Source organism: Antrostomus carolinensis, unplaced genomic scaffold, assembly GCF_000700745.2.
Source record: "Antrostomus carolinensis isolate BGI_N321 unplaced genomic scaffold, ASM70074v2 scaffold23664, whole genome shotgun sequence".
Lineage (NCBI taxonomy): Eukaryota > Metazoa > Chordata > Aves > Caprimulgiformes > Caprimulgidae > Antrostomus > Antrostomus carolinensis.
Window position 1 is genome coordinate 86,753 of NW_010311919.1, and position 12,463 is coordinate 99,215.

The 12,463-nt window shown below is 42.7% G+C and overlaps 1 protein-coding gene across 1 annotated transcript in view; it reads left to right on the top strand.

The window, feature by feature from the left end:
* The window catches only part of INPP5D (inositol polyphosphate-5-phosphatase D), a 54,763-nt gene extending 43,954 nt beyond the window's left edge, over nt 1–10,809 (top strand). Inside the window, exons 16-27 of the mRNA XM_029084721.1 lie at nt 445–553; nt 710–798; nt 1,025–1,106; nt 2,313–2,402; nt 2,566–2,679; nt 3,802–3,884; nt 5,554–5,641; nt 6,392–6,541; nt 7,270–7,363; nt 7,599–7,706; nt 8,372–8,641; nt 10,221–10,809. Of these exons, the coding sequence (XP_028940554.1) occupies nt 445–553; nt 710–798; nt 1,025–1,106; nt 2,313–2,402; nt 2,566–2,679; nt 3,802–3,884; nt 5,554–5,641; nt 6,392–6,541; nt 7,270–7,363; nt 7,599–7,706; nt 8,372–8,641; nt 10,221–10,809 (1,866 nt within the window). The remainder of the gene's footprint in view (nt 1–444; nt 554–709; nt 799–1,024; nt 1,107–2,312; nt 2,403–2,565; nt 2,680–3,801; nt 3,885–5,553; nt 5,642–6,391; nt 6,542–7,269; nt 7,364–7,598; nt 7,707–8,371; nt 8,642–10,220) is intronic.
* Nucleotides 10,810–12,463: the final 1,654 nt, after the last annotated feature.

A 12,463-nucleotide genomic window follows, 5' to 3' on the forward strand; every position in this document is an offset into this window, starting at 1 on the left:
GCATCGCTTCCCCAAACCTCCCAAGTTTCCTTCCCACTGTGAGTGAGCATCTGTCCCTGAACAGCTTGATCCAGAGATTGCCTTTCTGCTCTATTTGGTTAGCTTTTAATGGCTCAGAACAGGCTTTCAGAAACAGGCAAGCCATAAAAAATACTGGATGTATTTCAGTAGGCGGGAGACAGCAGCAAGCCTGGTGTTGATGTGCATCTGGTTGTGTGTGCGTACGCTTGTGTAGGGGATGTGTGGGCATTTTGATGCCTGTTTTGATAGACAAATGTCCAGCCATGCAGCAAAGACTGGGGCCTTTCAGTGAAGGGAAAGGTGGGGAAGTGGCAGGGGGTACAGCTCTGTGAAACAGTTCAGAAGCTCTTGCTGGCTTACCAGTGAAGGGAGTATTTATAAGGTTTTGCATCATCTGCAGCTCTGCTGTTTCCCTGTTGGCAGGAAGCAGAGAATATTATCCAGAAGATCAGGCAGCAGCAGTATCCGGAGCTGCTGGCTTTCGACCAGCTTCTCATAGAGAGAAAGGATCAAAAGGTGTTTCTGCAGTTTGGTAAGATTCTGAGATTGCTGGCAGGTTTCTCTCCCATTTCCAGCAACTTTCTCTGCCAGACTTGATGTGGGGCAGGGTGTACAGAGCAGCAGCTGTTTTGCCCAGATGAGGGTTCTCAATGGGCCAAACTGTAACAGAGCTATCTCTCTGTTTTAGAGGAAGAAGAGATTACTTTTGCTCCAACCTACCGATTTGAAAGAGGTACCCGGGAGAAGTATGCATACACCAAGCAAAAAGCTACTGGGGTAGGTGAAAAGTGATTTCCCTTCAGAAGTATATGGCAGAGCAGGGAAAGTTAGTCCTACAGAAGAAAGTGGCCTAAACCAATCTCTGCATTTTCTGCCCTTGTAGTGTTTTGAAAGGAGTCAATACAAACAAAAAGATTTGACACAAATATATGGTGCATTTCCTGTTCTTTTGTGAACTGGTCCTTTCCCTTCTCCTTGACATCACTTCTCCTTTGGCTTGCAGATGAAGTACAATTTGCCATCCTGGTGTGATCGAGTGCTCTGGAAATCATACCCCATGGTGCACGTTGTGTGTCAGTCCTATGGTGGGTAGATAACAGATTGTAGATGGCAAAGCAATCAGTCTGAAACGGAAATGATTCAGAGCAGAGTCTGTAGGATCTCCCTGCGCTGCCAGGCACTCAGCATAGAGGGACCTGATGGGTCCAGGCGGAGTGGAGCTAAATCTCTCTGCCTGTAACCTTACAACATTGGGAATTAATTCTGTTATTCTTTTATATGCACAATACCACTCAGACAGCTGCAGCTGTCCAGCTTTAGGCTGTGCTCTAGGGTCACTTTACACCAGTTATTTCTTGGCAACAACAACCACCTTTCCTCTGCAGTTACCACCAGGAGCTCCTTATGTGATGGCGCCAGCAGGGTAGACCCTGTGTACACAGTCCAGTCTGCAGAGGCTGGAGCTGCAAACACCTCTCTTCTATCAAAACATATTCCAGAAGTACAGTGTGGTACCAAGAGACTATTTCCTTTCTTGCTAAGAAGCATCACAGAAGTGCAGTGCAGGGAAGAGAAGCAGCCCACCATACCTGTTTAAAAAAAGACTCAGATACTAGTTCCTGAAATTTCATTGAGTGCATGTAGGATGAAGCATCTGAGTATGATGTTGATGGTTTCCTACGCATGGGATTGAGAAGAGGGCTGTAGAAGTCTCTTGGGGAATAAGGTGGACTGGTCTGATCACAGAATTTATCATGATGAGGTGTGTGGTCAAATAAACACTTCTAGAAAGTCTGGCATCTGCTTGTATACACCATTCTGTTCAATGGCCTGGGCTTGCTGGAACTCAGTGTGCACTTAGGTCAAGTCAAGACCTTGCTCACTCACTGTTAATCTTTGGCCATGTGTTGCTCTGTAGGACTGAAGTAGCATCAGTGTATTCTCATGTGATTTCCTGCCATATTAGAGCTTTAATTAGCTGTGCATGTTGCAGAAGCAACCAGGAAGCCTGCAAGTGCTTTTTGTACTGGGGGATTCTAACACTGACAGTCACTTGCAAAATTATACGGTGAAGTTGTATCCATTAACCAAATCTTTATGTATTTTGACAGAAGAGTTACATTCCTATATACTAACATGAGATTGCGTAGAAACACCTTTGACTAGAGACAGTTACCACAGTGACAGTTATGTTTTCTGGAAAATTACTGAATAGTATTTCTATTGCAGCGATCTCACTGGAGCAGGGCAGAAATGCAGGGCTGTAACTATCCTCCCTTTCTCGTTGGCAGGCTGCACCACTGATGTCATGACAAGTGACCACAGTCCTGTCTTTGCCACCTTTGAAGTGGGAGTCACCTCACAGTTTGTTTCAAAGAATGGTTAGTCAGGTTGGGTGCCAGTGCGCTGTCTTCACCTTTGGATACAAAATGCAGTGCTTTGTATACGTTGAAAGAAAAAGCTGATTTTTAAAGAGTCCACTCAAAAATGCCTTCTCTTCATCTCCTACTGAAAATGCCATAATTTTTCCTTCCTTTTTCCTAGATTCCAAGTACACAGATTCCCAAGGGGAGATAGAGTTCCTGCACTGCTATGCTACTTTGAAGACCAAGTCCCAGACCAAGTTCTACATTGAGTTTCACTCTAGCTGCTTAGAAAGTATGTTTTTGCACATTTTTATTCTTTCTGTCAAATTTTCTTGCTTCTTTAGATTAATTCCCCTTCCTTTTATTTTGATCTAAATAAATTGCTGTGTGGATCACTTGTTCCAGTGCAAAAAAGGGATGTCCTAGGTATTTGTTGTAGTTTACATGTCTTCCTATGCTGTCAGCAATACAATCCAAAACCCACTGCCACACAGCCATTTAGCTGTAATCCATGCTTAGACATGTAGCCTTTCACCATTTCTTCCATCTTGTTTGGCAATCTAGTAATCTCTTTCCTGAAGAGAAACATGTGTTGTTCTTGCTTATCACGTGGAAAATCTCTACCTAGCAAACACGATTGATTCAATTTCTAATTGTGCCTGCTACGAATGATCAGGTACCTTCAAAATAAAGCATCTGCATTTTGCTAATAAGAACAATTTAAATATCCTGGTTTAAAAAAGAGTAAGTCAGAGGATCAACTTAAAGTGAAAGGAAAGATAGTGATTTCATTCTGTAAATGGGACTGTGTACCCACCAGTGCTGCAGATTTTACCCCCTGTCCCTGTGCTGCAGGGCTGAGTCTCCACTGTTTATGTAATGTGAGCCTACATGCCCTTGCTGTGGTTTTTTTTAAACGCTTCTCCATCACAGGACCGCTCCTGTAAGTGGGACAGCATGCCTTCAGTGTATGCTTCATCACATTATCGCATGTCAGAACGCTGTGTCAAAGACAGTTCCATAAAAGATTATTTTTTGGCTGTATCAAAATTTGCATAAATTTCTATGGAAACAGTGTATTACAAATCTTAAATTAGAATTTCAGAAGTGTGCTATCTTGAGTGGCGTAGGAAGAGCTGTCATGTTCTTATCCTCCAGTCCATGTATGCACTGAGCTTTCCCGTGCCAAGTTTAACTGTAAAATAAAACCATTTAACAATGTTCCAGTAAAATTACTTGTAAGTTTACTGTGTAAACATTCACCCAAAGCTCAGACTTTAAGCTTCTTAATACTTTTAAAAATTGTGTCCAAGTGCGAAAATAATTGTAGGCCTTTTAGACATCTAGTATCTGAAAAGGATTTGTAGCCAAGTTCTTGCTGTCTCTTTTCAACTCCTTTCTCATCGCTTTGCAGGTTTTGTAAAGAGCCAGGAAGGAGAAAATGAGGATGGAAATGAAGGGGAGCTTGTGGTAAAGTTTGTTGATGCGCTTCCAAAGGTAAACTGAGACTATGTTTCCATATCCATTTGGAAGAGAAGCTTTCCACTTGCATCCCATAGGCAACATTAAGTCCTTTACTTATATAAACATTATTTTCAGGATCATGGTTACACTCAGAAAAGACTGTAAGAATGCAGAATGGGCTTAAGCTAAACAGAATACGTTATAAGCAGCGAAGGACTTCCTTGACAATGGACTTTCATCTGTATCAGGAATTTTGCTAGTGTGATTATGCCATTCAGGAGCGTGACTTTTTTCTGACATGTTCAGTGAAGTAATTATGCTGACACATCTTTTTAAGCAGACTATTTTTTTTTTAGTTTTAAATTAAAGATAAAACATCTTAAAGAGTAACTGTGATAGTTTCACTGGGCTAGCCCTTGGCCAGCAGCCAACACAGCTGTTCACCCACTTCTCTCCCAACCCCAGGGGATAGGGGAGAGGATTGGGGGCAAGGATAAGGAGGCTTGTAGGTTGAGATAAGAACAGTTTAATAATAGAAATAAAAGGAAACTTTAAAAAACCCCTAATATTAAAATAGTAGAGATAATGAGAACAGTAATAAAATATACAAATGAGTGACAACCCAGTGTAACTGCTCACCACCCACCGACTAAGCCCAACCCATTCCCAGATAACGATCCCGGAGGAGCAACAATCCCGAAACAAAACTGCAATCGCAGAAGAGCAAGAGCCTGAGCAAAAAAACCAGTGCGAATCCCCCCTCACTTTCTGGTCAGCCCTGGATAATACACTAAACATGACATGATATGATCTGGAATATTTCATTGGTACATCCAAATGCCAGTTTTGGGCTTTGCTGTTCACTGCGCTTCTCCCTCCCAGTCCTGATGCAGCTGTGAACCAGCCAAACACAGTGGCCTTGAGCTCCAGCAGCAACTAATGACATTAGTATTTTTATCAATGTTCTCATAACAACTCTTGCACTGAAACCAAAACACAGCTATTTTAACTACTAAGAAGAAAATTAACTCTATCCTAGCAAAACCAGGACACAGACAAAGTTTATTCTTGGTATTTTTTAGAAAAGTTGACTAAGTATTTTTTACCTGCGCTAAAAAGACCATCAATGGCCTGAAATAGTGTTCTGTGTGTCAGTGTCAGAGGCAAGTCCTATCCTTGAGATCAGAACTGTTCTCCATTTCCTGGCATGACGGGAGCTGGAAGAACTATCAGAGCTCCTGGATTTGGAGCATATGCATGTCAGTATCCTTCTGAATAGCCCAAAAGAAGAACTACTGACTTTGGAAAGAGAAACTGAGAGATTGGGGACAAACTCAACAGTAAGTGATCATAACAACAGCCAAACAGATTTTTGTGAACAGAATGTAATCAGAGTCCAGATCATTTCCTCCTAGAGCAATTTTCAGTTCTGCACTGCAGGAGAAAACTGCAGATCAGCCCATAAGTGTTTGGTTTGTAGCATTCCATCTGCTGTGCTGGGAGTGAGAATGGGGGGAATCTAAGGTGTGTAGCCTTCTACCACAGATCTCCAAACATCATCAGAGAGGCTGATCCTGTGAGTGATATGGTACCCTCATGGGTTTGTCCAGCTGAATTTTGCTCATTTGGGACTGAGACACAGGGAGAACTGTGTTAGTGTAGACCACCCATTTTACTGACCCACTTTAACTTGTCTTTGCAGCTGACTCCAATTATTTCAGACCCAGAATACCTACTGGATCAACACATCCTGATCAGCATTAAGTCATCAGACAGTGATGAATCTTATGGTAAGTGCTTAGCTCTAAAGTTCTGGATGAGTCAAAATCTACTTAGAATTTTCCAAACCCCTGAAAGAGTGGGAGAGAATAGAACTCTTATAGACTGAACATCTGTGATGCTCTGACTTTTGATTTAGAATTCAATACATACAAAAATACATTGTGGGCAATATTTTGTGAGGCAATGATGATTACAGGAATATGAACTAGAAGCAACAATCTGTATGAGCTTTACTAGCCCTAAAAGAGCAGTGGCTTAAAAACAAAGTACTTTACAGGAATTAAATCAGGAGTCAGTCTGTTTAAATGGGTTTATTTAGAACATAAAAGTCCTGTTTCACTTGCATTTTCTTGATGCTTTTCTCCTGGCTACAGAAAAGTAACTGTCAGTGTTGCTTGCTTCCAAATTCTAACCAACCACAGACTGCAGTCCTTGTCCACAGAAGGCTCTTTGCCAAAATTCCATTAGCTGAAATGGCAGTCACAGGCTCATATTTTCCTTACCAGTAATGGAAGCTCAGAACCCTGTAGTCACCTGTGGGTGTCTCCAGTGCTCAAATCCTTCACATGTATGTGAAAAAGTGAAATGAATGCCTCTGATTTCTCAAGAGATATTACACTCCTTACTGTGATCCAAAGCACATTCTCTCCAGTAATCTCAGCCTTGTGAGCACAGTGATAGTAGATGACTGACACAAGAAAGGGATTTCAATGCTTTTTTTCTCAGTCCCAGGCTCTTGTCTTTTTCTTGTCCTCCAGGGGAAGGCTGCATTGCCCTGCGAATAGAAGCAACAGAATCCTTAGTTCCTATCCATACTGTGCTGACACACCATGGTGAGAAAACAGGTGTCTTCCAAGGTGAAATCAAGTTACAAACATCACAAGGAAAACAGAGAGAGAAACTGTATGGTAAGGAACACAATCATCTCTGCAATGCTTGCTCCAGAGACTATCCATCTCAAAAGATTTCTGATAACTGACAAGGAAATTAAAATGATCTTTGCAGTGCTTTTAGTCCCCAAAAGTCAAGAGCTTTTGATGCTGGCTGCAAGGAGATGTTAGTGTTATTAGTTCTCAGGAGTATACCTGTACTTTTTGTGAAAGACACAGCAATTCCATTTGGTTTTTATCATTCAAGTAAATTCTGCAGACTGAGAGAGCCCCCTGTCTGTCACTGATACTGATTTTATTGAATGGTGATACCTTATTTCCATTTGCAGTGGCTACATGACAAGGTGCCAAAGCTCTGCCTACTCCAGTCACTCTGGGGAACATCTGCAAAGAGCATGTGAGGCTCTCAAGGAGCAGTTCCTCAGCTAAAAGATCATAGATTTTGCTGATTTTCAACCTGCTACCTGTTGTTCTCTTTCAGAGTACAAAAGCAGCCTCAGGACATTTACCATTATTGTCAATGGTAAAATGACCTGTATATGACTGTTTAGGGGATCATGACCTTTGTATCTGAAGATACACACTTTTTCCTATGCCAACAAAACATGACATATATTAGTGGGCAGCTGCAAACATAATAGCAACGACTGTTTAAAACTGTCTCGCTGTCTTTCTGTCACACAGAAAATTTACGGAATCAGACTGAAGCTGCCCAAACACTCTTTTATTGCTTTTCTTTCCTTCAGATTTTGTCAAGATAGAGCGTGATGAAATCACTGGGCAGAAACCAAAGAACATGGGCAACTTAGAACCTAACAAAGACTGGGATCAGACTAACAGGTAAAGGGCAAGTCGGTAAGTCAGTTACAGAAAATTAGTTGGCTCCATAAACACAAAACTGGGCTTGCTGTGGGAGCAGTATTAATAGGCGTGGTGAGCACTGGGAAGCTGCCTTTGTGGCGCTCTGGTCAGGGCTGGTCAATGCTTCTGTGCTTAAAGCTTCAAAAGCTGAGAATGCGTTAGTCAGACTGGGTCCCTGCACCCCACTTAAAAAGGGCCCTTTTATTTCCAACAGAAAGTCAAAATCTACTCATCTGATGGCCCGAGAAGCAGCAGCCATTGCTCGCTATCGGGGGAGTGCTTCCTCTTCTCCAGACAACCCGGGAAAGGAGGATATGTTACGGTAATCTTGCTGCTTTACCTCTGCCAGCTTGGGGTGGGAAGCTATGCTCAAACTGCTGGTCTTTTCCTTTCCAGGAGTCATTGGACGCTTCTGGGTAAGGCTGTCCCTTCACTCCAGTTTCACAGGTGCACTTCTTTGCAGGCAGCTTCCTGCCTTCTGCCTGCTAGTCTGTATGGGTACACCTCAAAAGGCCGAGTCTCTCTCCTGGTGTTCCCACAGCACTTTTCTATGCTGCACAATGCTGCGCAATGCTGCCCAGTGCTGCAATTCGCTTCTTGCTTGGAGCTGTCCTGCTGCAGCTGCCAGCTGAACTGCTGGGCCCAGAAACCTGTAAAAGCCCCTACATGTGACTGCAAAAGCTAGGCGCTCTCTGCAGCCTGGAAATGGAAGCATCTGCCACAGCCAGAGGAACTATTTGGGGTTGGGGAGGTTGCCTTGACCCATCTGCTTCCTCTCCAGTGACCCCAGGGAGGGAAGCGCTAACCGGACTCCCACTTAATCTCTGATTCTGAAGCAACAGTAACCAAAAAAAAAAAAAAAAAAAAAAAGAAAATATTGAATCTAAGCAGTCAGTGGGCACTAACTCTCTTGTAGCTGGCAGGGAGACAAAAAAGTAAATGTATTTGTGCATATATCTTCCTAACAATATTTCTTCTCTTCAGCAGCTCCACTGCCACAGACATCAGCAACCCCAGCTACCTGGGGATGGCTGCTTTCTCTCAGCAACCCCCTGCAACCAGCCAGCTTAAGCAGATACCTTCGCCAGACCAGCCACCTCCTCTCTGGAGCTATGAGCAACAGCCCAAAGAAACTACCTCTGTAATGGGACAGAATCAGTCATCCTCCACATCACTCTCCTTGTTGCCTCTATCTCCAAAGACATCCCTCCAGCCTACAGTAAACAGAAGCGTTTGTAGTCGGAGTCAAGAGTATCTGTGAGTGTTTGAGTTCTGCACTGGGGCTAGTCCCCTCTCTCCTGTCATTCTGCACAGTCACTATTTCATTATCTGTACAGAGAGTTCAAGGTGCAGCATATTCTTTCAGTCTTTTATCTCCAGAATTAGAAAAAGATAAGTGGTCACAAGTGCAAACATCATAATCTCAAAGAAAACTAGTGTTAGTAGTTCCTCAGACCTTCATGAAAGAAAAGCCAAAAATATATGTATAAGTCTTAATTCTCTACCAAGAGAAAAGGAGAAAACTACAGAGTTAACTGCAGTAGCAAAGAAGGGAAGACTGTGGCATAAGTCTTTCCACTGGATGGGAAGGAGAGCTCCTTCACATATCATATGTGAAGTACTTTAACTGAATTTCTACGTAAACTGCTATACAAATGTCCACCTTGCTACAGAAGTTAGAATTCATGTGCTGCATCTATCACAAGTCTTGATGCAGAATTTCCATCCAGAAAATGAAAATATCCCATCCCTCATCCACCTTAGTAAGGTGATGAGGCTACTCCATCCTAGTGCATGAATGCAATCAGTGTCCTCATTCCAGACCTCTTTTTCATAGTGACAGCTTCCCTCTGAGTCCAGGCTAGAGTTTATTGGTAAATGTATGTGGCACTCTATAAGCCAGAACTTGCAAAAGTCAGAGCTGCAAGCACTGCCTCAACACTGTACCTGACAATGGTTCATCATGCCCTCAGTTCTTTGCTCCTGCATGTACTGACTTCCAGAAAATAACTTGAAGCAAGCACAACTCATTGGAGAGAGTGTACCAAAGAACATGTGACACTCACCCACCCCTTTTCCACTCTGTTCAGTGATATTATGGCTGATCTTTTAAGTATTGTGGCAGTTCTCCAGATTAAAGCCTTGCCAAATCAGGTCAAGTGATACAAAACCCACAAAACCTCCCTCATCCTATTGTACAGCTGTGCTGTCATTCCTGTCTCAGCCTCAATTCAAAGGGCTCAGCTGTGAACACACAATGATTGTCTCACTCTACAGTATATAGCTAATTACTTACATATTGTACATTTGGGTGCATTAAGGAGTTTTATCTCTTCCCTAGGAATACCATGTGGCATTGGTTGCAACAGGATATTGACCTAGTTGTAAAAAGCTACAGTATGATGTGAGCTCTTACATTAACTGTCCAGACAGCCATTTCAATCCTCTCTGCCAGATCTGAAGATTCTTATTAATATTTAAATTAAGATTTGTGTGTGTCACAGAGCCATCAAAGCATTTGGCACAGTTTGTCTCAGTAGCTTATCTCTGTTTAAAAAGAAGCCAAGTGTCACTTTGACAAGACTGTAGTCCAGCAGGGAGTTTTTACAGTACCATGCGTATCTGCTCCCTGCTGTCATGTTAATAATGATTAAACAAAGAAAAAACAATACACAGTTCTCTTCTCTCCCCTGAGTTTAATTGTTATCCTGTTACTCCTTTGCACATTCAGTTTAATTTTATCATGCTCATTTCCTATTCATATACTCTTAAATCAGTCAGTGTCTCTTGCCTGCTCTTTACAAGTCTCCTTTTTACACTGCTTTGATGACTGTAGGCCATCTGAACTGGGGAAAACCACAGCAGAGCCTTTGATTCAGGACGAGGGACAGCAAAAGCCAGAGATGTTTGAGAACCCACTGTATGGCTCTATGGGCAAGATGGCATCAAAGAAAGAGCAAGACTATGCCAAGACCTTGCGAAAAGAGCAGCTACCAGTGCCTGATCAGAGCTTTCATCTCACAAAGTCACAGGAACCTGAGAGCAGCAAGACCTCTGGCAAACAACCATCACCACCTTTCTTGGTACCCACACAGCGATTTCGGTCTTATACTTGCTCTGGCCAATCTGAAGAAAAGAATACGGGTGAAAAGACTCAAGGCAAACCAAAGATGATGACATCACTAGAAAACGCAGCACCACTCAAAAAACTAGTCAAGCCCTCAAGGTCTGAAGTCAGTCCAAGCATCCAGGGACAGCACAACAAGCCGCCCCTTCCCTCGAAGAGCCGGGCAGTGCTGGACATGCAGAACTCCAAGGGCCGAGACTATCGGGAGAGTTCAGAGCTGCCGCACTCTGGGAAGCATCGGACAGAAGAGGGACCAGTCAGCAGGACAACTACACCGGTGTGTTGCTTGTGGGAGTAAGGCAGGGGGAAGTTTTATAAGACTGTGGTGTCACAGCAGAATACTACTAGAGTAGTACTGTGCCCTCTCTCTGCATTTCCTAATGAAGCTCAGAGCACTGTCCCACAAATCTATGGGGCTTGCAGAGCAGAGGATGCAAAGGAGTATCTTAAAGCAATATTGCTGCAGAAGATGTCATGTTGTGAAACCACGGCCTTAGTTTTGCATGAAGTTGTAACTTCTTTTGGACTGTTTAAGCTTAATGGCCAAAACTGGAATGCAGATAGTCAGCTACTTTGTTATTGCTTGTTTGGTGCATGCTGCATTGTTTATGAGCATGTCCAAACTTGGCCTGACAGCACAAATCTACAGTATTGGCTAATAGATTTGCTTTGCTGTAATTAATAAAAAGATGTTTAAAAGTAGTTACCTATGGGACATACTTACCAACTCAGAACAGTAGTGTCCAAAAACGTTACTGAACCTTTTACAGAAATAATCACACATCTACTTGTCTGTGCTAGTGGGGGGTTTTTTGTTGGTTGTTGGTTTGTTGTTGTTGTTTTTGGTGTTTGTTTTTTTTTTCCCTCCAGAACGTCATGATGAGAAGGAGTAGGAGAGGTTTTAGTAAATGGGTTTGGGAGAAAAAGAGAGCCCACTTGATGAAGCTGTAGGGGTTTTTTTTTTCCTTCTCCATCAAAACTTTTAGAATTGACAATAGACAAGCTGATGTCTTTTCTTGTCTCTACAGTGAAGATGACACGGCAGATGGCACCCTAGGAGGAATCCTGATGGGAAGAAAGATGGAGATTACTGCTTTGTTCACACTGATGTCCTCTGGTCTGGTTCTAAAAAGACTGGGGATTTTTATTTTTGAAGGTGTATCCCTCTCTACGATTATGAAAGTGTTCTAGCTGAGAAGTTTATCTATGTTGCTCAGACCAAGAGGAGCCAGGACCACAATACCAAATGCAAGTTAGCCTTTTATAGTGTCACTTTGGTACTTCTATTAAGAGGCAGGTGGTTAAGTACATGCATTAGAAAATGTTTTGAAAAAGGGGAAGGTACGGTATAAGGACTAGGGGATGGAAGGGGTGTTTTTAAAGAACCCCCTTTCTATGAAAGCAGAATTTTAATATCATGTAACAGAATTGCTATTAAAGAATGATATGCAAAAGAAAGCATTTTGAAAGCGGTACAGCTCCAAAAGCATGTCCTATCCATGGAGCAAGGACTTAGGGGAGGGTGGGAAAAGAGTTTGAATAGCAGATACTGATGAATGTCACACACTGTCAAGGGAGCCAGCTTTGCCTCTAGCATGAGTTCCCAGGCTGCATATTTCATGCATTATTCATGCAGAGTGTGAGGGCTGGCCCTTGGCACTGTAGCTCTTTTTTTTTCCTAGCAGGTAGTGCTTTTGTACCCCTAACAAACAAAGGGAAATGTCCAAACTACGTGCAGAAAATGGGAGAATAGGCAGCGTCCATAGGCAGCCTAGGAGTACAGCTACCTGAAGGCACCGACAGCAGTCATTCCAGCCTGTCTTACAGCAAGCACTCTGCTTTTGAAGGACACTGGCCGGCTGGTTTTGTAGCATTCTTAATAGATTAATGCTGACCTTACTGTACACTTTTGTTCATTGACTGAGAATGAATGATGTTAACATACTTGTATT